Raw genomic sequence first — 23,469 nt, 5'->3', positions numbered from 1 at the left:
ACAGATAGGAATATAAGATGCTTGTCTGCTAGATAGCAGGACAGCCCTGGAAGATGATGATCTTTGTGTCAGTAGTTCCCCGACTCATAATGCATCCTTGCCACCAGCACAGGAAAGTGGCAAAACCAAGTGACAAAGCACAGGCTGGCTGAGAACTCTAAACTGGCTTTACCTGCTGGCACTGTGTCACCTGTATTCCCTCACTGCTACAGCTTATTTAACAAGCTAAGCATATGCAACAGAAAGCTGTCCTGAGGGTCCTAGAGTTATTGCAAAAATTGAGATACTGCAGGTAAATAAATGATTTGTTGGTCTGGCATGCATCATTAAACCGTATCAATAAACAACGTGCATGGCTGACTCAATGACAAACACTGCATTACTTGCTCTTACTTCTTTAAGTACAGTGTCTCTAAAGAAAGAAAGCAATGACCCTAAATAGTTAAAGGAGCAATTCCAATTTAGATCCTGTAGATTTAGCACTGGTAGTGAAGGCCTTTGTCCTGTGCCTTCCTTTGGGGTATCTTTTAGAATGACCAGTATCGAAGTTGCCTGTTCTGTTCTTTGTTGTTTAGACTCATGTGCCAGGTAGAGGCAGGGATCTGAGCATGCAAACAAGAGCCTGCAGCTTTGTTTAATTTCCTACTGCCATATGACAGTGGCCCTAGCAAGACAGTCTTTGCAATAAGAGGTCTGCAGATGTGAGTGTCCAGCTCAGCTGCAGCTGCTATTCCTGTATGATTTCTCATTGCACCCTCTATTTCACATCAGCTCTCAGGGAAGTCAAGCAAAGCCTGGTGTGACAGATCCCCTGTGAGTTCCTGCTCTTGGAGTCTGCCCAGGCCAGCACAAGAGTGATGATGGATTTGTGCTAAGACCCTGGACTGGTCAAGTATGCTGTCCCTGCACTAACCTGCCAGAGCAAGTGTCCATGTCCCCCAACAATGCCACTAGTATGGAGCCCAGCAGCAGCTCTTCAGAGCCAGAGTTCATTGTGCACCTGAGTGCTAGCAGCTGGTTTTTGGAGAGAGCAGCCTTCTGCTTAGCAAATGATCCATGTGGAACAGGTGGAGCATCCTTTGTTACTGCCAACAATGGGAAGGAGAACACATAAATAATGTGAAGAGATGAACAGTTGCTTTGTTTACTACTCCTCTATCCCTGGCTGCTGCCAGACAGAAAGCAACTATGATGCACTTGATGCCAGGTGGCATTAATACTTGGATCTCAGCGGAAATATGTATTTCTTTAAAATATGGAGCAGTACTGACAGATGAACATTACTCTGGCTGAGAGGTATCTTTGAGCAGCCTCCTGAGCCTGCCAGACCCTGCTTTACATATATGTTTGTTGCTCTGTACAACTGCTTGACTACTTTTCCAATTGCACAGCCTTAAAACCAGGTGCCTGGCAGTAACCATCTGCTTCAAGAGGCATGTAAATTATCTTCTATCCTGCCTGGAATTCAGTATACCTTGACGGGGCTAACGACGGGAAAGCTTCAACCTGTTTCCAACTTTGGAAGGTTACTGATGTGTAGCTTGTACACTGCACCCAACGTTAGAAAAATTATGGCAGCAGTCACATTAACCTTTCCAATCAGCTACATGCTGGTTTCACATTGGTCTGCTAAGAGCCTGACAGTGGCTTTTGGGACTCGCAGATGCCATCTTGAAACAATTAAATACCAGGGAATGTCACTGCTGAAAGACTCATAAGAGCAATGGCAGAAATAGCCAGGCACCTTCAGAACTGCAAGTCTGTTTACGACCTTTCTTTTGGCTTCGTTAGCAATATCGTTGTGCAATTGCACATTAACTGTTATGAATGGCCAGTGCACCTGCTCATTTCCCTGCTTGATTCTGAACACAACCAGCAGTTGCAAGGCTCGTGCTGACCACCTACGTATCAAAAGTAGAAGAGTAACCAGGCAGAGCAAGCAGCAATTGCTCTAGACATGTATGTTGGTATAAAATTTTATTGGGAAGAAGCAAGGGTTTCACCTGGTACCACATCACACAATGTTGTTAGATGCAGCATCACTACAGCTGCTACAACCCTGTCATGCATATCCCTGATAATGTGGACACATGGGATTCACGTGTTGCCTCCTCCATAAAACTGAGACCCATGGACTAAAAAAAGAGGCAAAAAGGCAGAGAGAATACTGACCAGGGCAGGAATGTTTCTGACTGCAATTCAGTGAGCAGGTGTATTAAACACCCATTGAAGGTTTCAAATTACCGAAAGCTGTCTGATTTCAGTTGTGCAGCATCTCTAGATTATCAAAGAGCTGTATTTTCCTTGCCAGTCTCCTTGGCAGCTGATCTTTGGTCCCAGAGACACATTTCTGTAGCAATACTGGAGTTTTACAGCATGGGAACCTCCACAGACTGGCACAGCAGAACAGGACATGAAGCATCTTGCAAACTGCAGGCAGGAGCAGAAGGGTAGCATTTGCAAAAGGAATAGCCGATTTTCCTGGCACAGGGCAAAGGAGTGACCACCCAGGAGACGGTGTGCCACAGTTACTCCTGACTGGCTGAGGAGAAAGACGAGGTTTTTGCAGAAACCCTAAAAACACTCTGGTAGTAGGGGGCAGCAGCAATCTGGCAGGTACGTCCCCATGCCCTCACTGGATACTGCTGATGGCCTTGCTCTGGTGGATCCTGGAGGTGCTCGTCAGTCTCCAACATGTACAAAAGCAAACAGTTAAAGTGCAGGTTTCCATGGAGAATATATTATGCTTTCTCCTGGCAACCCTCCCCTAGGCAACACTGGCAACTAGCTATTGTGTTTGCAGGGCTGATTTCACCCTTATCAAGGAAGCTGGAAATGAGGCCTCTTCCATGTGCCATTAAGGCCTGGGATCAAGGTGGGTATCTGGGCTGAAAGCTTCCTGGTTCCTCACTATCTAGTGGCCCAGGCGGATAAGAAGGGTTACAAAAACATATCTCCTCTACCTGCTGCGGGTTTACTGTGTTACAGCACACAGCTGTTTCCACCACACCTGGAAGATCTTCCTACTCCTTCTTAAAAATGCATTGCTTAGCATTAGTTGCTAAACAGCTAAACACTCCTGAGGCTTCCACATTATAAGGCCACCCACAATTGCCTGCGCTATCTCACCTCACCTTAAGCCCTGGGAGCAAGGTCTGGCTGATTTTCCCTGCGACAGCAGAGCGCCTATGCCAAACAGCCAGTTCTGCTATTTTAGAAACTGGTTCATCAGAAACTGTTCAAACATCAGCCTCTTCCCTGCTGACACTGACACAGAGTGAGTGAAGTCTGACTCCACTAGGTCTCAGAGCTCTTCTTCTTCAGAGAGGTTTCTTCTTGCACGTTTGAAGTTCCTGCCAAGGAGGAGCCAAAGCAGTGTAATGCATTTAGTTGACATTGCTTTTACAATGGGAAAGCACGCATTGGGGAGTAACTTTAAACAACAGATTTACCAGCAATGAGCCAGGCAAAAAATCAGTGTTTATGTTATCAGTTGTTCAAAATTATCAGTCTTGCTGAAACAAATGAGCTAGATTGAGACTCTGCTATTATTCAAAGATAGGAAAACTGTAATCAAAATCCCATCTTCTCTGAAATTTCTGTCTGCTGGCATTAGAGTGCACTGTTCATTCTTCATTGCAGCAGACTGCCTGCCTTTGAGTGGTCCATTATCAGCTTGCATTGATGTCCCTCCCAGTGGCAGCACTGTTCTCACATCAATGACTAATACTAGTTTGAATCTATTTTACTGCCAAGTAAAACAGTTATCACTGGTGAAATAATTGGAGCAAATAAGGTTTGCTCCAAAGTGAGAATGACAGCGTGCCCAGACGGTAGGCTTACTGTGATTGTTTTCAGTTCTGATAGGTTATCGGACATGACGGGATTTTTCTCTACTCTAAGACAGCAAAGAAATAGCTGATCACATCACTTTGCTGAAAGTATTCCAGTGCTTGACAGTCTCACAGGAGTACAGTGGGATACTAAAAGCACCAGGCTGCCTGACGGATACCTGTGGAGTGGGGTTTTTTCCACCTTAGCTTCTCACCAGGGGGAGAATGGTGGCTGCACCACGGCGTTTTAACAATCAGTTATTCCCCCTTCTGGACTGATCATCCCTCTGGTTCTTTTTCCCCACCTGCCATCCCTACAGCCTTTCCTGCTGCTACAACAGCATCATGCCGGCAATAATAAGGTGCTGCCATCAGCTCTGGTCATCTGCTTTGTCTCTAGCTTCTCATGGCATCACTCATACCAGTATCTTGCAGAGCGACCAAGAACTAGTGCCAGGTGCTTTTCTGGGGCCACAGCCCTAGCACAAAGACTTTTGCAGGCTACTTGGGTCTCTGTGGAGCTCAGGGCACATGAGGAGACCTAACATGCTCTTTCTAGTTCTAGGGAGAAAACTTGGGGTTCAACCAGGTAAGATAATAATAGTCCAGAGCTAATGGAATCAGATTTTTTTGAAAGCCTCTAAGTGAACTCCCCAAACCATTCTGAGTCAATTCAGAACTTTGTTAACTTTTCAGACTTGGAAGGTTTTGGTCCAAGATGATTTAGCCTTTTGAAAAGTCTTTTCTTAAAATGTAGGCACATTTGTATAAGGGGTGGGAGGAAAAAATTCTAATAAACAACACTCATGAAGAAGGAAATTTGTCCCCATTGAGTTGGACCTTGAAGCTGAATGACTAGTAGTGAACTCCAGGAACCGGCTGTCAGGACTGCGTATTATTTTTTGTCCATCTTTTGTAGTCTGTGCATCATACTGAGAGACTGGCTAGTGCATAAACTGATTCCCATTGACACAAGACAAAACACATTCACCCCTACACTGCTGGCATTGACTAGCTGCAGCAGTGTGACAAGGTACGGATGCTAAACAGCTACTTCACTGGCTGCAACGTTTTTCCTGTGTAACAAATTTGCACAAGACAAATTCTTTCTCTCCAGTAAATGAAGCGCAGAAAGTGACGTTTCCATTAGATCACCCGGCGCATAAATAAAAAAGAGAGTCTAATTCTCTATGTGACACAATTACTTCCAAAAGGAAGAACTAGAAACAAATACCGCAGTAAACGTATGTGCAGGAATTTATGAGAGACTAATTGGTTTTATCGTTAGTGACACTGTCAGGGTTACATCCTGAAATATGTGGTATCTTAATGCTGTGAGAATGGGCATAAAGTGCCTGAAGATAAGATAAAAATCCTGTTTAAAAGATTATGTCTTGTGCCAATTTTCTGCCAGCATTTAGTCTGTCAGCACACTACAGGAAATTCTTCTCTACAGCTTCTGAGTGTATTTTTGTTCCGTAAGGTATAAAGCAATCATTGTGTTACATGTTGAATGTATGACAAATACTGAACATATTGCAGGTTGTACGCTTCTGCTCACTAATGCAAATTAAGCTATTTGTCTTTATTGTAGTCTTTAATACTGGAGCTAGTACATCAGGAAGAATGGTATGAAAATGCCAGTATTGCAGAAGAGGGCAGTCAGACCAACAACTTCACTGGCTTTGCCTCACAGGAAGGAGAAAAATAAGAGGAAAAAAAGCTGCCGTGAATAATTTCCAGCAAAATTTTCCCTGCCCCAAAACATGTTCAAAACCCAAGATTTTATCCCCTAGCATTCTGCCTTTTCATTCTTGGTATAATAATGCCTCATAGCCACAGTGGTAGGCACCGTGCAGGAGAAGGAGATGGTTCCCACCCTAAGGGAACTGCACCAAAGGTGTGTGCAGCATGCTAAACTCCAAAGTCTTGTTGTTACACTTGCTGTGAGTGAGTTTGAGCAGCTCCTGAAGTGCATTGTGCCCCTGTACTGGGCACTGGTGAGGCTGCACGTCAAATGCTGTGTGCAGTTTTGGGCCCCTCACTGCAATGAGGACATTGAGCTGCTGGAGTGTGTCCAGAGAAGGGCAACGAAGCTGGTGAAGGGTCTGGAGAACAGGTCTTATGAGGAGCGGCTGAGGGAACTGAGGCTGTTCAGTCTGGAGAAGGGGAGCCTGAGGGGAGACCTTAGCGCTCTCTAGAAGTACTTGAAAGGAGGTTGTAATGAGGTGGGTGTCGGTCTCTTCTCCCAAGCAACAAGCGATAGGATGAGAGAAAATGGCCTCAAGTTGCACCAGGGGAGGTTTAGATTAGACATTAGGAAAGATTTCTTTACCGAAAGAGCAGTCAAACACTGGAACAGGCTGCCCAGGGAAGTGGTGGAGTTGCCATCCCTGGAGGTGTTCAAAAAAATGTGTCGATGTATCACTTGTAGACACAGTTTAGTGGGCATGGTGGTGTTAGGTCAACAGTTGGACTTGATCGTCTTAGAGGTCTATTCCAGCCCAATGATTCTATGACTTGGTCCTTAAGCTGCTGCAGTTCAGGGGAGTAATGGATCTGCAGGGAGACCACAAGCTGTGTTTTGACAGCATTATTGTCAGGCACAGGGCAGCCTTCTAAGCCACAGGCAAAGTTCATTTGCACAGGAAATAGCTTCTGCTGAAGTCCAGCTGCCCCTTTGGATCAAACGGCCAGCAGCATTCATGGAGCAGCAAGCAAGCCTTGGCTGCCACTCCGACCGGACACCAGGAAGAAGCTGCTGTGCGGAGACACCTCATCCAACCAAGCCCCCACCCACCAGGAGCACCGCAGAGCCCACTGCACCTCAGGCGTGTGAAAAGGGAATAGAACCACCGGGAAAGGAGATCCTAACTCCTAGGAAAGCCGCACCAGCTCCAGGCAGAGCTGCCGCCCTGGTGTTCACGCCAGCTCCGGTTTCGGGCGGAGCCCAGCCCCAGCCAGCACCCAGCTGCGTCCACAGCCCTCCTCCACAGCCCTCCTCCACAGCTGCCGGCGGTTGCGGCGGCAGAAAACGCAGAGGTACGGCCACTGGCTTCAACTCCCTCACGCCCAGGGCCTGGCCTGGGCCCGGCCGAACACCCAGAGGAGTCCCGGCCGCCGCCTGGCGGAGTCGAGGAGCGACTCGGCGATCGTTGGGGTCCTGCGGCGGAGCGGTGGTCCTTGCTGAGGGGCTGTCCGGCCGCACGCCTGTTGGGCCGTTAATTGTGCACCTGCTCGCGGGGAGGGGCTGGGAGCGTTTCCGTAAGGCTTCAGCTGAGCGTACAGCCATTGGTTTTCACCGCTAAGTCCTAGTTTTCCCCCGAGCCGCTCTCTCGCTGCCTTCGCTTTCTCATCAGGCAATGCACAAGACAGCTAAGCACGGCGGCCGGGAGCGGGGGAAGGGGCCAGCATGGCGGCGGTGGTGGCGATCGGCAGGGCGTGCACCTATGGGGCCCTCAGAGTGGCGTGGCGAGGTGATGAGGGAGCGCCTGGTACTAGGGGCACCTCCTCGGGGAGGGGAGGTGGTCACAGCTGGCGGGCCCGTCTCCCGTGGCAACGGGCTGGTCCAGGCAGTTGCCACGAGAGGCTGGGACTTTGCGGTTCCCCGCAGTCCGGGACGGGACGGGACGGGGGTGGGGGTTGGGGGGTGGTGTTGCAGGTGTATGCACGTAAGCGCGGAAGAGGGGGTTTGCTGTGTCTCTGCCGTGTTCGTGTAGATCTGGGGCATGAACTGCCAAGAGCTCTTCGCAGTGGGAGCAGCCTGTACCCCTCGTGGCCTGCTGCCTGCCTGCTCCGGGGCTGCCCGGCGGGGCTACCTGGTCAGAGGGAGATCCAGAGCGGAGGCGGATGGTCGTTGCCGTACGTGGGTGCCTGTACATATATACCAATTTTATAAGCCCTTGCACTGGTTTTCCATCCATTGTATTAATTCCAGCTTGGAGAAAGTGCTTTGCCGTTTGTTGAACTCGGCTCTGTCTCTGAGACTTAACAGTGGTTGCTGTGGCACAATATTAGGTGGCTAGTGATTAACTCGGAAACAAGATGAGAGAGAAGCGGGAGCTGCACTGTATGTGCATGGATCAGAACGCACCACAGCTGCATCCCTTCCATTGTCTGTTGCCTCCGGGTCCTACATAGGTAGGACATACATTCCTAGATACAAATTCTGGTTTGTATCTAAACAATGCTAATGAGACTTTCTAAACGAATGTTATTTTTTTAAAGCCTGTATTTTGCTAGGTGTTCTGAACCTAGTGCCGTTGCGTGTGCTATTCTTCTCCAGGACAAGAAGGGTAATAAATACCTTGTAAAATAACTATCTTTACACTTAGATTGTCGGCAGTGGACAAGGTTGCTGTTGTCATTACTTAGCATTTTCCATATTTCTTTCTTCACATGCAGTAAACGTGTACTTCAAGTCATAAACGGGCTTTAGGCATGCAGATCCCAGTCACCCCTTACAGGGATTGGGGCAGGCCAGCTGTGCTTTTGGAAACCTGTTATCCCACAGAGTAACTTGGGCAGTAATATGTGCCTTAAGACAGTGGACTGAGGTGGTTCGCTTTTTAATTCAAACATTGTTTTCTTTCTATTCTTTCTGCCTTTCGTCTCTTACATCTTCCTCGACATTTTTAATTGATTTTCTAGACTTCTGTAATTCTTCAATAGCCTTTTCTTTCTGGTTTTTAATCATCTGCAGTCACTTTTCAAAACTCAAATGTATTCTTTTTCCCAGTAGAGGCGAAAGTATACTTAGGAGGAAGGGAGAACATGGATATTTTTTCCACTAAGGATCAGAGTTGACTTTGGATCTGTCCTTCAAAAACTGTGGTTAGAAAATTGGGAAAAATGTCTTTTGGTATATGAGAAATAATACTGTATAACTAAAAACTTCTGCTGGGTGGCATTTTCTGAATTATGTAATTAATTTTGCTGTAATTTTTTTTTTTTTTTACCTGCACGCTTCTCATAAGAGAAGATTAAAGTCTTTTCATTATACGGTGTTTTTAAGCAGTGAACGCTACTTAGGTTTTGACACAAACTTAAGGTGGTATAGGTGTGCCATGGATACCTTACCCTTTTGTGTTGCTAAGTGCCCTCCATTTGCAACTCTGCTACCTGCCTTTCAGCAGCTCTGTCCCCTTTCACCCAAGCTGCCCTGGCGCTGTTGCAGAGCCTTTGGGGCAGTATTTTCCCCTTGTTCTCATGCTGTTGTCCTTATGACCTTGCAGCTGTGAATCCTAGTAAGTGTTTGGGTGGTTCTCCTGGGTAGCAACTGGCAGGAGCCAGTTCTCTTCTTCCCTTTGCTTTCCTCTGGGTTGCACGTTTTAGATTTGTTAGGGGATGCCATGATATGCCTTTGAAGTGCTTAACATCCAACCTGCCTGCATGTATCCAGCGAGGAGTCTACAAGGGTTCTGATGGAAAGTATATACGTACCATGGGAAACTCTTATGGGGGGAAATCATCTGCAGTGCTGGAGACTGCCTTGGGACGCATGTTATGTCTTTCTGTCTCCTTTTGTTTTCACTTTTCCCCCCAAAGTGACTTCCATCGTTAGAGTCACTGTATGCCGTCAGGTGTGCGCCCTGATAATATATCTTGGTGAACCTGTCTCCGAATCCTTTATACAGCCTAGGTAGCTTGTATGCACGTGAGTTCTAGGCAGAAGTAATAATTAACTCCATTAATGCCTGTGTGTTCTCCAGGGAAAGCTGGTGACTGAGGTGGGAAGAAATGCCACATTACATTGGTAAAAGTATATTCGAGCTTGGTATTACAATACCTGGGAGCTGGGCCTGTTTTTTGCTTTCAGCAGAGGATGTCCCTTCTTTCCCACCTTCAAAGGCAGAATAAAGTTCCCTAACATTTTTTTAGCTTCTGCAGTCCTCTAAAAACTTCCTTGCCTCCAATCCTAAAAAAAAAAAAAAAAAAAAAAAAAAATCTAAGCAGTTAATGAATTTCTGGTCTCTTCTTCCTCGGGGCAATCTATAATGAAGTGTGCTGCCCGTTCTGTAGCCAAACTGCAATTAAAGCCTGAGCATTCAGGGAGGTTTGAAAGCAGGCCAATGGTGTTTCCTTGGTGGAGGGAAACATTTTCGCTGTCTAGTCACAGAGTATATCGTAAAAAAATTATAAATATTTCTTGTAGACAGGAAAAGTAAAAGGCTACAGCTGCTCCTAAATAATTTATTACAGTAATCTGTGGCTTTTCAGGTATGACCGTCTAACTTTCTGATTTGATTACCTTTGTGTTTCATGCTTAGCCTGGGTAGATAGTGACTGTTTCCATGTGCTGTGATTTTAAATGCATGGGTTTTAGTTTGAGAAATTAAGTTCTTAATATCCAGGTGTTTTCCAAGGTAGCTGGAGGGTTTTTTGAAAAGCAGTTTGTATCGGTCCAAAGGTTTCATTGCTACATGAGCATTTCTTGAGCTCTTTGTGAGATTATTTGAAAAAAATAGTAATGATTCTGAAGTTTCTTCTGTGTTACAATTGCATGTATGAATGTGTTATTTCTGTGTATAACAGTTTAATTTTAATTAAAAGCAGAGAAGAGCGAAACGGTTTTATAGTGGTTTTAAGTGAATTTTTAGTGCTGAATATATGTATATTTATACTTGTATAAATTTTTGTATTTAGCCAGTCAATGCCTAAATTAAAAGTCATTTAAAAGTCAGTTCTGGATTTTAATTGTAATGTTTATAGCAGGGAAGCAAGTATCACTGAGGAGTTATTTTTATGTTAGTTCAGAGCACAAATGTAGTAAGCATGAATATTTTTTTTTTCTGCTTTGTTGACGTGTCTTTTGCTGGTGGCAAGACATCAGCCATTCATGACCTGTCTTGCTTTTACAAATGATTCAGTTTGGAATAGCTTATTGTAAGAAACATTTTAGATTTTAAATTAAAAAAAACCATCACGGATGGTTGGAGGAGGTATAGGAAATGGAGGATATGATGCATTAACTGTACATACTTACATGTCAAAATGCAGTTTTATTGAGATGTGGTATTTCAAACTGTTTACATTCCATAAATATTTTTATTCTTTGCTCTCCTTTCAAAGTGTCTGTTCTTTTGGTAGCAGTATGTGTACAGAAGTATGTGAGTATACTTTGTTAAATAACAGCATTCAGTGTTTCAGACTTTGGGAATCACATGGGTTTGGGTTTTTTTTTGCCGTCCTCCTCCTTATGTCCTGCTGCAATTCAGAGACCAAAACAGTCTTATCTCCCAGTGTCCCGAATAGGGTCAACACAGCCCCTGGACTTCCCTAGAGATATAATTTTGATTGCCAGCTCAGAACTAGTATTCTCTTTCTACCAGTCTCAAAAGTATAAATTGCTCTCACTTTAAAAACGATTGAATTCTTAAAGAAAATAGGAGATTTATCACTGGTTTCAGTGAAGCCAGGATCTCAACCTGGGCTTTAAAACTTCTGTTATGAATTGTAATAGTCGGATGTTTTTAAACATAACTTTGGATCACCAGGCTTCTTGAAATCAGTTGAAGGTCTTCTGACCTTTTTCTATCACACTAGTGTTTAACTGTCTGCCTCTTTTTCTGACATTTGACTTTCTCCTCTTATGTGCCCCAACCATTCTGTCAGAATTTTATTTCTGCAGCAGTTATTAATCTGATTCCACTGTCTCTTGATTCTTTTTACTGTTGTCATTTTGTCCTGACTTTATTGTGTCTTTATAGGCTTTTTTCAGATTTCCATCATAATTTCAGAAGGAGAAGGTGTTTAGAATGTGGAACTTTTTTTGCTAAGGAAAGTAGGAGTAAACAAACAACCAAAAGCAAATTGCATGGCAAATATTTTTGGTCACGAAGTAAACTGTCTAATACTCTTATGTTTCATTTTCCAAATTAATGTGTTGTTTCTTAAGCAGATAATTTAGAATATGCTTTTGTGTTACGGAACTGTGAAAGAAACCATCACCGCTGCTGCTGGAAGTGCAGATGACCGATTCAAACAAAGCAATGACTTTCTCACTGTAATGTTTTAAAGTATGTTTGATCCTGGCCTAGCCAATTAGTGGTGTTCCTGATTTTCTGAATGTTGACCAGTTGTTTATCTCAGTTTTGCTAGTACAGTGTGGCTCCAACAGATAACTCAAAGTGAATGTCTGCAGAGCTTGTTTAATGAACAGGATATAAGAGGAGCACTCAGGGGTAGCAAGGCACGGAATCTAAATTAAAATTAATTCTTTGCATCGTTATTCACTGGAAAAAGAAACGTGATTTCCATATGGTGCCCCTTGGTGGTGATGGCAGTGAGAGTTAGAGGATATTTCTGAAATTGAAATAACTGTGAAAGGGGTTATGGGACAAATCTACAGGATGATCATTAGCAGGACCAGAAACTATTCACAAAAGAATTCTAAGAGAACTCCAGGATGAAAAAGATGTTACTAGTGAGAGTGTGTAACCTCCCCTTTGAAATTGCTTTGATACCTGAAGAGTGGAAGGTGGTAAATGTGGGACTGATCTTTTAAAAAAAGCTTGCAGAATAAGTGTCAGTAAAAAGATTATGTATGCATTTAAAAATGGAAAATTCAACCTTACAAATCTCTTAGAGCCTGGGCGTGTTTGTTGGCTTTTCTGAGAGACTCAGTAGGATAATGGTGATCCAGCTAACTGCATGCATGATTTCCAAATAGCTTTTAGCAGGGTCCCTCACCACAGATTTTAAGTAGTTCAGCAGATGTGGGATATGAGAGGAGGTTGTGGTGTGTTTAAATAATTTGCTGAAAGGTAGGATAGAGTGTTGGAAGTCTTTTGTTAGAGGGAGATCACCATAAGGTTCCATAAGTATCTGTACTGGATAACATGTTCATTAACTCACTGGAAAAGGGGTGAGCAGCAAGGTAATTAGTTTTGGTAGTGGTGGTACCAAGTTATTTAAATTAGAAAAGCAAGACTGACTGGAGGATTACTAAAGATTAAGTGAATGGGTGGTAAAATGGTAAGTGAATTACAGCATAGATGTCTATAAAGTGATGAAGTTCTGAATCCCTTCATATCCAAAAGACTAAACCATAACTGGAGAAGGCTGGTAGAAAGGGGAGAAGGGTCACCAGAAATACCATAGCAACAGCTGAGTAGGCTAGGAGTTCTCAACCCAGGAAAAGGCTTCCTGGGGGAGTATGAGAGAAAGTCTGCTAGATCACGTGTGGAGTGGACAGGAATTGACTTTCTCTTTCAATCTGACAACTAGGCCATGGAGCTAATAAAAGACAGGTTGATGGTGATGATTATCGTGTTCATTATGTGGTGAGTAGTAGATGTGTGGAAGTCTTTATGTGATTATGTATGTGAAAAAATCGTTTATAGGCAAACAGGAGGTATGTGAAGTAGGGAAAAGTGTGCTACTTTAAGTCGTGTTTGAGGTATGACAAAATTTGCAAGTGCACAAAGAAGACAGGATTAGATCTTTCAAGTTATTTTAAAGCAATTTCCAGCTGTAAGCAATTAAAGGGTTCAACAAGGGAAATTATAAATACTGCCACACAGTGCAATTTTTAAATTTGTTGGAGATATATGATATTATTTTTTTTAAAATAACTTCTGTAATTTCATGCCATTCCAGAAAATAGATTAATACTTCACATAATTTTTGTGAAAATTATTCTGCGGTGAACTGTTAATTTAATCACAGAATCTTGTAGATAACAATTTGTCATTAAATACATATTAAAAACACAGAACAGCTCCAAAATTGTGATAGAGTTATCATTAACATTGTCCATGTAGTTCAAATTAGGAGTGACTGCTAGTTCAGTAGCAGTTTGAAGTGAAAGGAAGTGTTTGAGTAGTGACTAGCATGTTGTTTGTATGTGTCTCATGCTATGACTCAGTGATATGTTCTGCATTCTCTGTGACTTTAACTAGGTATATAAGAAACTTCTATTCCCATTTTTTGCTCTTTTGTTTCTAGGCTGCTTGTTATTTTGTGAAAACTAGTAGTTTTTCACAAAATTTTCATAATGGAGTTTTATTGTCAACTTCTTCATAGGAATAAATGACAATAACTTTACATTTTAAGACTACTTTGAGAGGAATTTTTTAGAACTTCCTGCTACATTACCCCAGTTAACTGAACTGATTGTTATTTGCCTAGAAACAGTTACTGGCCTGACTTCAAAAAATGGATTGTTGTTTTATTGATGCTGGGTGGTAACAGAACACAGAAAGAGTCATGCTTATTTTCTGCTTTTAAAATCTAGCTGAAAAGATTGAATTTAAGTGTAGTTTAGGAAGAAGTAGATTTTTGAATTTTTTAAAAATTTTATTATCATTTTCTGAATAACATGTTGAATAATTGATTTCAAGCCCTTTTGTATTTTGTTGAATCTGCACACTGTTTGGATTGATTGATTATGTAAGTAGGAAAAAATACAGATTCCTTACTTCTGAAGAACCACCTCTCTGTGCTGGTCAATAAATGAAAGTATATCTTGCTTTCATTGTTGTAGGTAAGCCTCTGAGCCCTAGCAGTTATAACGTGTTCTCTTTGGCTAATAGAACAGCAACCTTTCTGCATTAGCTGAGCCAGCTGTCAGAACATGCACCACCATGCTATATTGAAGTAATCTGTTCTGGAGATGATAAAAGCACGTGTAATCGTCTAGCTTTGTAATAATCAAATCCAGAGGGCCATGGGGAAGGCACTTGGATGTACTTTCTCCTTTCAGGATGTCAGAGTAAGTCAGGTTCATGAATTCACAGAATAGTTGAGGTTGGAAGCCTCTGGAGATTATCTTCCCTGCTCAGAGCAGGGTCAAATAGAGTAGATAAGACCATGTTCAGTTGAGAGTAAATAAATAAATGTTTTCTTATGTTCAGCTGGAATTTTGTGTTTTTAAGTTTACACCCATTGCCTCTTGTCCTGTCACTGGGCACCGATAAGAAAAGCCCAGCTCAGTCTTCTTTATACCCTCCTTTCAGATATTTATATGCATAGGTAAGATCCCTCCTGAGCCTGCTGTTCTCCAGGGTAATTGGTCCCAGCTCTCTCAGACTCTTCTCTTACAAGAAATGCTCCGTTCTTTGTGACACTTCACTGGACTTTCTCATGGAATATCTGAAGTTGGAAGGGACCCATAAGGATCATCCAGTCCAACTCCCTGCTCCTCGCAGGACTACCTAAAACTAAACCATATGACTAAGAGCATTGTGCACACTCCTTGAACATGGCTGGGTGCCATGACTGCTTCTGTGGGAAGCCTGTTGCAGTGACTGACCACCCTCTCAGTGAAGAACCTTTTTCTAATGTCCAGTTCTCCAGTACATCCACGTCTGTCTTGTACTGGGGAGCCCAGAGCTGGACACAGTGCTCCAGGTGTCTCTCACCGGTGCTGAGTAGAGGGGAAGGATCACCTTCCTCAACCCACTGGCAGCAGTCCTCCTAACACAGCCCGGGATGCTGTTGGCCTTTTTTGCTGCAAGGGCACATTGCTATCTCATGGCCAACTTGGTGGCCACCAGGATCCCCTGAGCCCTTTTCTGCCAAGCTACTTTCCAGCTGTTCAGCCCCCAGGATGTACTGGTGCCTGCAGTTCTTCCCCAGGTGCAGGACTTTGCGCTTGCCCTAGTTGAACTTCATGAGGTTCCTGTCAGCCCATTTTTCCAGCCTCTCAAGGTCCCTCTGATGTATCAGCCACTCCTCCCAGTTTTGTATCATTGACAAACTTGCTGAGGGTACGCTCTGCCCCACCATCCAGATCATTAATGCAGATATTGAACAGGATTATTGGTCTGGTTTCAGATTTGGTTTTCATAGCACATTCACTATTTTATAATGTAGTTATTTATCACTTCTGATCATGTCCAGGAACATTATTGCACGTTTTGCTGCTAGGACAATATTTCTCCATTTTTGAGGATGCTTTCTCACTCTTATCAGCAATATGCTTGAAGACTTCTAGCCTTCTTTGTGAAATTTTCGTTGGACTATTTCTTCCTCTTCTGCAACTTGTTTTGCACTTCAAGACAAAAGATTCAAGTCTGATTCCCTTTGGAAACTAAGCTGTACTAGTAAATATTACGGGATTTTTTTCTGGTGTGTATATTTGCAGGAAATACAGTTTTAAAGAAAAATGTGTCCTACTGTATATAAACACCTTTTTGTCTTCATTCTCAGGATTTACCTCTGTGCCAGTGAAAGGGAGTTGCTGTTCGTATTCTAGTCTGGCGTGGGCTTTCCAGTTACGGTGTTCCATCTCTTCCCCCTGGCCTGTGACAGTTGAGCAACGCAGACAAAGCAGTTTCTTCAATATGTGTAAGTCTCAAGTTGGAATAAAATTATTATCTGTAATAGAAGAAGAAAAGAAAATTTTGCTTTGGAGAGAGAACAGTCATGAAAATCTATGTGTAGGAATTTTTTTATCTACTCTAGTGACACAGTGCTTAAGATTATAGTTGCAAGTACAGCTATTGACATAAATCCATGCAGCAGGTCAGTTTATTATCTTTTAATAGCAAACAAGGATTTGCTTTATGTCACAGTGAATCAATCTAATATATGTCATTGGATGGAATGGGGGAAACACCTTCCCCTCTGTTTTCTGGCCCTTTATTGAGAATATAAATTGTGTATTTATTTTCTAAATGATTTTTGAGCCACAGGCAAGACATACTATTCAAGCTGTGCTGTCTCAAAACCAAAATAACTAAAATGCAACAATGTGTTAAAAAACCCCTGTTGATAGTGTCCTGCTAATTGTCTGGCCAGCTGCAGTATTTTCCTCCAGTCCTGAAGACACTTGCTTAGTATAGTTGAGAAATGATGGCTGTTTAAATTCACACTTGGGACTGTGAACTGAGATAGCTGAGGGGCCATTCCACCTGTTTTGTGGTTCCTTATCCTATCGCATCGAGGGAGAGAAGGAGTACTAAGAACTTAATCTCTGGAGGAGATAACTGCAGCAGTTTGAGAGTCAAAGTGCTTTGACGGTTTATAATCCATAGAATAAAAGAGCCCTGAAATCAGGCTCTCGGAACTGATGGTCTTTTCCTATTCTTCTCAATGTCTGAGTAGCAGAACACTGTATTTGTTTTCTTTACATTTGTTAAAGAAATGAGGTGTAAACAGTCATGCTGTCTGGTGGTTCATCTTACCCAGTAAATTTTGACCCTTGACTGATTTCAAACAACTGAGGGTAATGAGGTTTCGAAAGGCCTCGAAAAGGCTGCAGTGTGAACTAGAGGCTCTATATGCTAAAGGTTTTCTGAGGATGCCAACTGCAGGAAAAAGTAATTTCGATCTTTGCTTTTAGGCACCCAAGCAGTCACATGATAAGAATATGTAAGAAGCTAAGTGCTGTTGTTATTTTGTTTATCTTAAATTTAAAATACAGCACTGCAAGTAATTGCAATGTGATTACAATTTGTAGGTTAGATTGTTTCCTTAATTATGCTTGTGTTCATATTCACAAAGTCTACATGAGCTCTGTTTTACCAGGAATTTTGCCAGCTGTCTTGTTAAATGACTTAATTAAAAATGTTTTTGTGATGGCATCAGCATTGTTTGACTTAATAAAATTTTAAACAAGTTATATTTAGGCAAACTACCTAAAACTGTTGGCTCACTTAGTAAGGTGTTTGGAAGGATTTGAGTGTATCTCCTTTATGTATTCAGCGGAGACAGTAGCCATCAGATTTGGAAGACTGATGGTTTCATATTTCAAAATACAGTTATTCTAAGAACAGTTTCTCTTACAGAAGTCAAAAATAAAATCTCAAAATTCAAACAAAGTAGTTAAGAGTATAAATCACTCATATCCTTTAGCAGTGCAGTTTCTTCCGAAATGGTAACATTAAAAATGCAGATTGACCATTTTGTGTGAAACAAATCTCAAGTGAAATGTCAACCAAATGACAGTCCTCTGTAACTGAGAAAGTCACAGTCACTTTTCTCATTGGTGAAGGTTTACTTCTCTTCTATCATACTTTTAAAATATTAACATGCTTTTGTTAGTAGGGTCATCTGTGCCTTCAACTTAACTGTTAAAAACAATTTAACTCATTTAAATAGAAGGAATTCATTTAAATGGGAGGAATTGCAGAGGTCCTAATTACAGTCTGTGATCCTTATCCAAATAGCTGTCTCCTGCAACTCTGACCTAAAAACATAAGCAGGGTTTTATGACATATTTCAGTGAGTTTGTAATGAAACAACTTAAAATGAACTTGTTATTCCAGGCTTAGCTTCTGTCCCTCCCTCCTTTCTCCTTTCCCCGCTCCCTGCTATGGGAAGCAGTTCAGTTTCCATTTCCTTAACAAATTCACATGCTTATTTAGGGATGTGGAGGGGCCTGAGGTTTTTCAGGTCATGTTTAAAAAAACACGTAACTTCCTCTGAAAAGTCTTGCCTCCTTTTTCAGTGTGTCTCAATAGACCTGGTATTTGCAGGTAGTGTCTTTCACGTACCTGTTTCAGTCCAACTTTTGTCTGAGAGGATAGGGCAGGTCTGTTTTCCCTACCTCTTGGTACATTTACATGCTCTTTTGTGCAGGCACATGGACTGGGAAATCCCACCAGTCCAGACTTTCTGAATAGATGTTTAAGCTTCAGTTGTTGAGGAACATTGATAGCAAGTGCTGTATGTTTAATGGAAGAAGTATGTATCTGTCTGACCTGTAGATGAGGAAGATGTGCGATACAGACCATTTAAATTTGATAGCCTCAGAGTTGGGTTGAAATACATGGGCTGTCATTCCTGAAGGCAGCAGACACACATAGATGTGTCATGAATACTGAAATGGGTTGTCTGTCTCCCAGCCATAGGAGTTGTCTTTGTCCCCGATCGTCCAAACCAGCTAGCATAATTTTCTCAATATTTGTTGTGAGAATAAAGAACTTGTATTTCATACTGGGACTATATGAAAATTATGCTTTCCTACTCACAGTATTAATTCTGTTAACTACTCTTGGGAACAAATGAAAAGAAGAACTGAATTCCTCTGTTGCTAGGTGATGTTTCCTCTTATGTTAGAATACAGAATAAAGAATAGATGATTTTTCAGAGATTGTAAAGATCAAGGGAGAAACATTTAGACCAACAGTTACAAAATCGTACTCAAGAGTAACACATTTTGTCTCTAGAGGCTTTGCATACTGGAAGCAATTGTACTCAATATAAATCTCTGTGTGTGTTTTCTTTCTTGGCAACATCAGTTCCTGAAAGCCTGCTCCTTAATTACATTTTATATTAAATTTTTTTAGTCCTATGCAAGTTTTCTTTGGATTAAGTTGTTAATTTTTTTATGCTGTGCTTAATTCAAGGATCAGAGTGGGAAAAAAAATATTTCTTTTTCAGTTTTTAAATAATTTTTCTTTTAAATATGAACACTCCAGATAAATAATTAGAGTTACCACTTGTCGTTGCCAGTAGCATCATATGAAGAGTTTTGATGTTTCAGTATTAAGGATGTAAAGAGTTCCAATAAATGACTGCTTCCCCCCACCCTTTTACAAGAAGGGTGTCTGTGTGTTGAAGAATAGTTGGTTAATTGTTTTTAGTCAGAAAAAGGGGAGAGAATATTAAATGCCTTACAGTTAATTGTACTTAATGGGGGGGGGGGGGTGTTGTTTTAATGGGTTTTGATTTGTTCTTATGCAGTGTAACTTTTGTGAAGGCACTTGGCCTCTGTTTTTCATTTGTTTTGAGGAGATGAACCGGGTCAATGATGTTTAGTTTGCCGACCTCACTGAAATATCTGTTCTCTATAGTCATCTGGTGACACTGAGGCCAGCTTCGTAATACTTTTTTATTGTTTTGTTAAAAAGCTGCAAACAAAAGCTTTAATAATCAAAGCAACCTTCAAAAGATGGTAGCATGTATAACAGCATCTATTAGCTAAGTTAAGGTCCTGGGTTTTTAATGAGATGTTATGAAGGAAAAAAAAAACAAAAACAATTTCTCAGGTGTTTATCAGGATAATTTACAGCAGTTTTGGTTCTTTAAGCTAACAAGTTTTTCATCTGTTAATGACTGGGTTTGTAGTTGGATTTATTCGGGATTTTAATTGTCACTAACTTGAAAATCCCATGTCTACAATTTCCTGCTGACATTGTGATAAATTGCCATTTTTAAAAAATGGGAAATTCTAGTGCCAAGTGTGCTGTGGAAGTCTGCTCTAGGTTTGTAGTGAAGTGGAGTTATTCACTGTGTCTGTGTAGCAGTGTGAATGCAACTTTCAGAATAATGTTTTCCAGCTCCAGAGGTTTTGTTGTACTATCATAGTGCAACAGATTTGTTTCTGGTTTGGGGGAAGTTGCCCAAACTATTTCCATCCTATGGGAATAATAGTTACATTGTAGACATCTTTTGCTGCCAACAGATTTGCAGACAAACCTAAACTAATTTTTTTCTGCAGTCCACGTAGTGAGAACTCTTGCATTTTTAGATGATGTTATTGAACTTCTGTGAGTAAGCAGGTAGCTCCTAAAAGCTTCAGCTTTGTTTCAGCAAAACTGAATAGAAGCCAGAAAGTTTGTTAGTAGATGAAGTTTTTTCCTGTTTCACTGTTGTGGAAATCCAGTTAGCAGTGAGAAGTAGAAATGAGCTTAAGTTTTCAGTGGAAACATTTCAGAGATGTGCAGTTCTAAATTTTAGTCTGTGAAGTTTATCTAAAACCATTTTATATCTGTCCCCATGGTACTAATCTCTTACATGGCTTCACGTTCCTCTTTATGGTCTTGCAGTAGTCTTTGTCTTTCTCAAGACGTTTTCAATGTCCAGATTCTTGCAGTTCCTCATTTAAATACCACCTGCTATTCAAATTAATTTTGAGTGACTCAATAGCAGGCTGTCTAGACTGAATGCTTTATATTCTTCACTACTTCTAGGTTTGTATAAAGGCCCAATAGAGCTAACAGATAATATCCTCAGAAGATGACATCTTAAGAGGGTTGAGGCAGAGTTGCTAAGAGGAACATGTATTTTGCTAAAGCAGCCCATTTTTTTACGGCATCACTTGGCAGGGGTGGGAAGTTTTTCTCTTCTCATTGTCTTTCAGCAGAACTCAGTATCAGATATGCGTTGTACCCTTCCATTTAGAATGTAAGGTGTCTCTTTTGCAGTTGAAGAAAACAAATGTTTTGAGCATGATTACGTAGGAATTGAGAGTAATCCAGCAGTATATCTTATTTCTTATGGATCCGTGCTTTTCTGCTTGCAGACTGGGATTAAACAGGGAGTCAAGAAACTATGATGTCACACGATGGCAGACAGTTGCAGTTCAGAGATAAAGAAAGCAGCAAGGGCAGTTCTCATTTGGGATGAACACACTGATTTTGATGAAACTGCTTTAGAATCTTGCATGTTGTAAGGAATCCATCCAGTATTAGGATGCCATTGTCCCATTTTTCTCGCGTAAATAAATCTATTTGTATCATCATTTGCACGATATTCCCTTTTGAATTGTGGAGGAGAGGATTCAACCTGTTGGAGTTAAATAGTTTCTGTAAGTATCTTTAAACAGGCCGAGTAAGTCTTAGAGTTAAAGACTTCTGCTTTTTAAACTAACAGGAAAATACTATATTAGAAACATAGCTTGTCAGGAATAACTGATGGATGGTATGGACTGAGTTGAAAGTTTCTGAGTGGTATATGAGTTCAGTTAAAGATCGTGAAGGACTGTGAAGTCAGATTCCATCTTTGTTTTGGATGGTTCACTTCTGTTGTTCTAGGATTAGGTATTTCATGTAATTGTGAGAATGCCTCCAGCCACTAGTAAGTATTGTGCTTGAAATTAAATGTTAATATGTGCAATTGAAAGTGACATCTAAATCATTTGCTTCACGTTTGATTCATGTTCAGCCACTGAAGTAAGTTGTAGGTTTTGCTCTGTGTACATTTTTGCTTAGCGCCTTTATCTTCAACACTTTGTAGTTAAGGATATGGTTATTTGGCACATTTTAGAAGATGGTGGAGAGAGAAGGGAAGACTATGTAAGGCTGAGATTTAAAAATACAGTTGAGCACTCTTTTTTTTTTTTCCTGACCTAAGTGATTTAAATTGCAGTTCATTGCCATATCCTAGAAGGTTATCACAGAATCACAGCATGGCAGGGGTTGGAAGGGACCTCTGGAGATCATCTAGTCCAACCTCTCCCAAAGCAGGTTCACCCACAGCAGGTCGCACAGGACTGCATCCAGGTGGGTTTTGAATGTCGCCAGAGAAGGAAACTCCACAACCTCCCTGGGCAGCCTGTTCCAGTGCTCTGTCATCCTTAATGTAAAGAATTTTTTCCTTTTCTTGAGGAGAAACTTCCTGTGCTCCAGTTTGTGCCCATTATCCCTTGTCCTGTCCTGTTATAGTAGTTCATGTAGCTTGCTCTGTGCCATCCTCTGTCCTAGAAATCTTTTGTGTATTGATGGGGAGGGGACTGGAACCAGAAAGATGTTTTTTAGAATGGCATTTGTGAAAAAACAGAGAAATATATTCTTGCAGAAAATGGGAGACCAGGGTTGAAGTCCTTCAAGTAGCATTTGGGTCTCCAAATTCCAGATAAGTGTCTTACATACAATTTAATTCAGTAGTTAAGGTTCACCATCACTTCCTTTGCCTTCTCTCTCCTGTCCTGAGCTGCATCTACCCCACTCCCTTCGCAAACTCTTCCTGGGCTTGCTTCAGGCAGCTGCTAGGTCAAGTGCCCATTATGCTGGCAACTATCAGTATTGCCAGTTTTTTCTTTCCGTGCCATGCTTGAGCAGTCACTTGAGGTAGGATATAATTAATCTGAAGTTCAAATTTCTCTTATATAGACTTCAAAATGTGAAAATAGTCTCATCAGGTAATGTAAGATATTACACATTTATCTGGCCATGCTGGCTGTGGATAGCTATTTACAAATCATTCTACACTCATTATTTTGTGTCTATTTTTAAAACAGCTGGCAAATTCATATTAGCTCGTGGCCCAGACTCCTTCAAGCAAGTTTCTTTTAAATCAAAATAGATTTAGCACTAATATGAATTAAGAATTCTAAGTGTTAGTTTATATCAAAAACAAAGGTTTCTTTTAATCTGTTTCTAACTTTGGGTCACTTAATGATGTAGTCATTTGTTGCTGACTGATAGAGAAAAAAAGCTTTATGCTCAGTTATTTGAAATACACTTCAATTCATAATGTGCTTGCAAAGGAGTAAAAAAAAGAAAGCTGATTTTGTTGCTCTTGTTCTTCCAGTCTCATTGATGAATGCGAGTTCATTAAAAATCTGATGTCTCTTTAACTTATACTGGTTCTTGTTTTTTTGTTTCTTCATTGTGATTTTTCGCCTTTGTAGACCTAATTTACATGAAAAATAGCCTTTTTATGTATTACTATCAGTTTTCAGCATAGATGAGTTTTGTTCTGTAAGCTTTTGTTCTCATATAACTTGTATATGCAGCTTATATGCCTTATTAGGGAATAGATGCCTTTGTAGGGAACTTGGAATTTGAGACTGAAATGGCTATTCTAGCATAAGTTGCCACTGGAAATCTTGCTGTGGCGGTCATACCAGTGGTTGCTTGAGTATTGAAGTTTTTATAGACCCAAGTTTAGGCAAGTGTTCTCAATTTGCCTTTGAACTTTTGAGAGTGAAAGCACTGGGTTTTATTCTTCACTTCCCTAACAT

At 41.4% G+C, this 23,469-nt stretch overlaps 1 protein-coding gene across 1 annotated transcript in view; it reads left to right on the top strand.

Annotated features, from left to right (window-relative positions):
- Positions 1-7,245: 7,245 nt before the first annotated feature.
- MRPS5 (mitochondrial ribosomal protein S5) overlaps positions 7,246-23,469 on the top strand; it is a 57,296-nt gene continuing 41,072 nt past the window's right edge. Inside the window, exons 1-2 of the mRNA XM_086460892.1 lie at positions 7,246-7,309; positions 15,987-16,124. Of these exons, the coding sequence (XP_086317018.1) occupies positions 7,246-7,309; positions 15,987-16,124 (202 nt within the window). The remainder of the gene's footprint in view (positions 7,310-15,986; positions 16,125-23,469) is intronic.

This window comes from Leptosomus discolor, chromosome 2 (assembly GCF_034619465.1).
Source record: "Leptosomus discolor isolate bLepDis1 chromosome 2, bLepDis1.hap2, whole genome shotgun sequence".
Classification (NCBI taxonomy): domain Eukaryota; kingdom Metazoa; phylum Chordata; class Aves; order Leptosomiformes; family Leptosomidae; genus Leptosomus; species Leptosomus discolor.
Note: the sequence above shows the minus strand (reverse complement) of the source record. Positions and strands in the feature narration are given on the sequence as shown.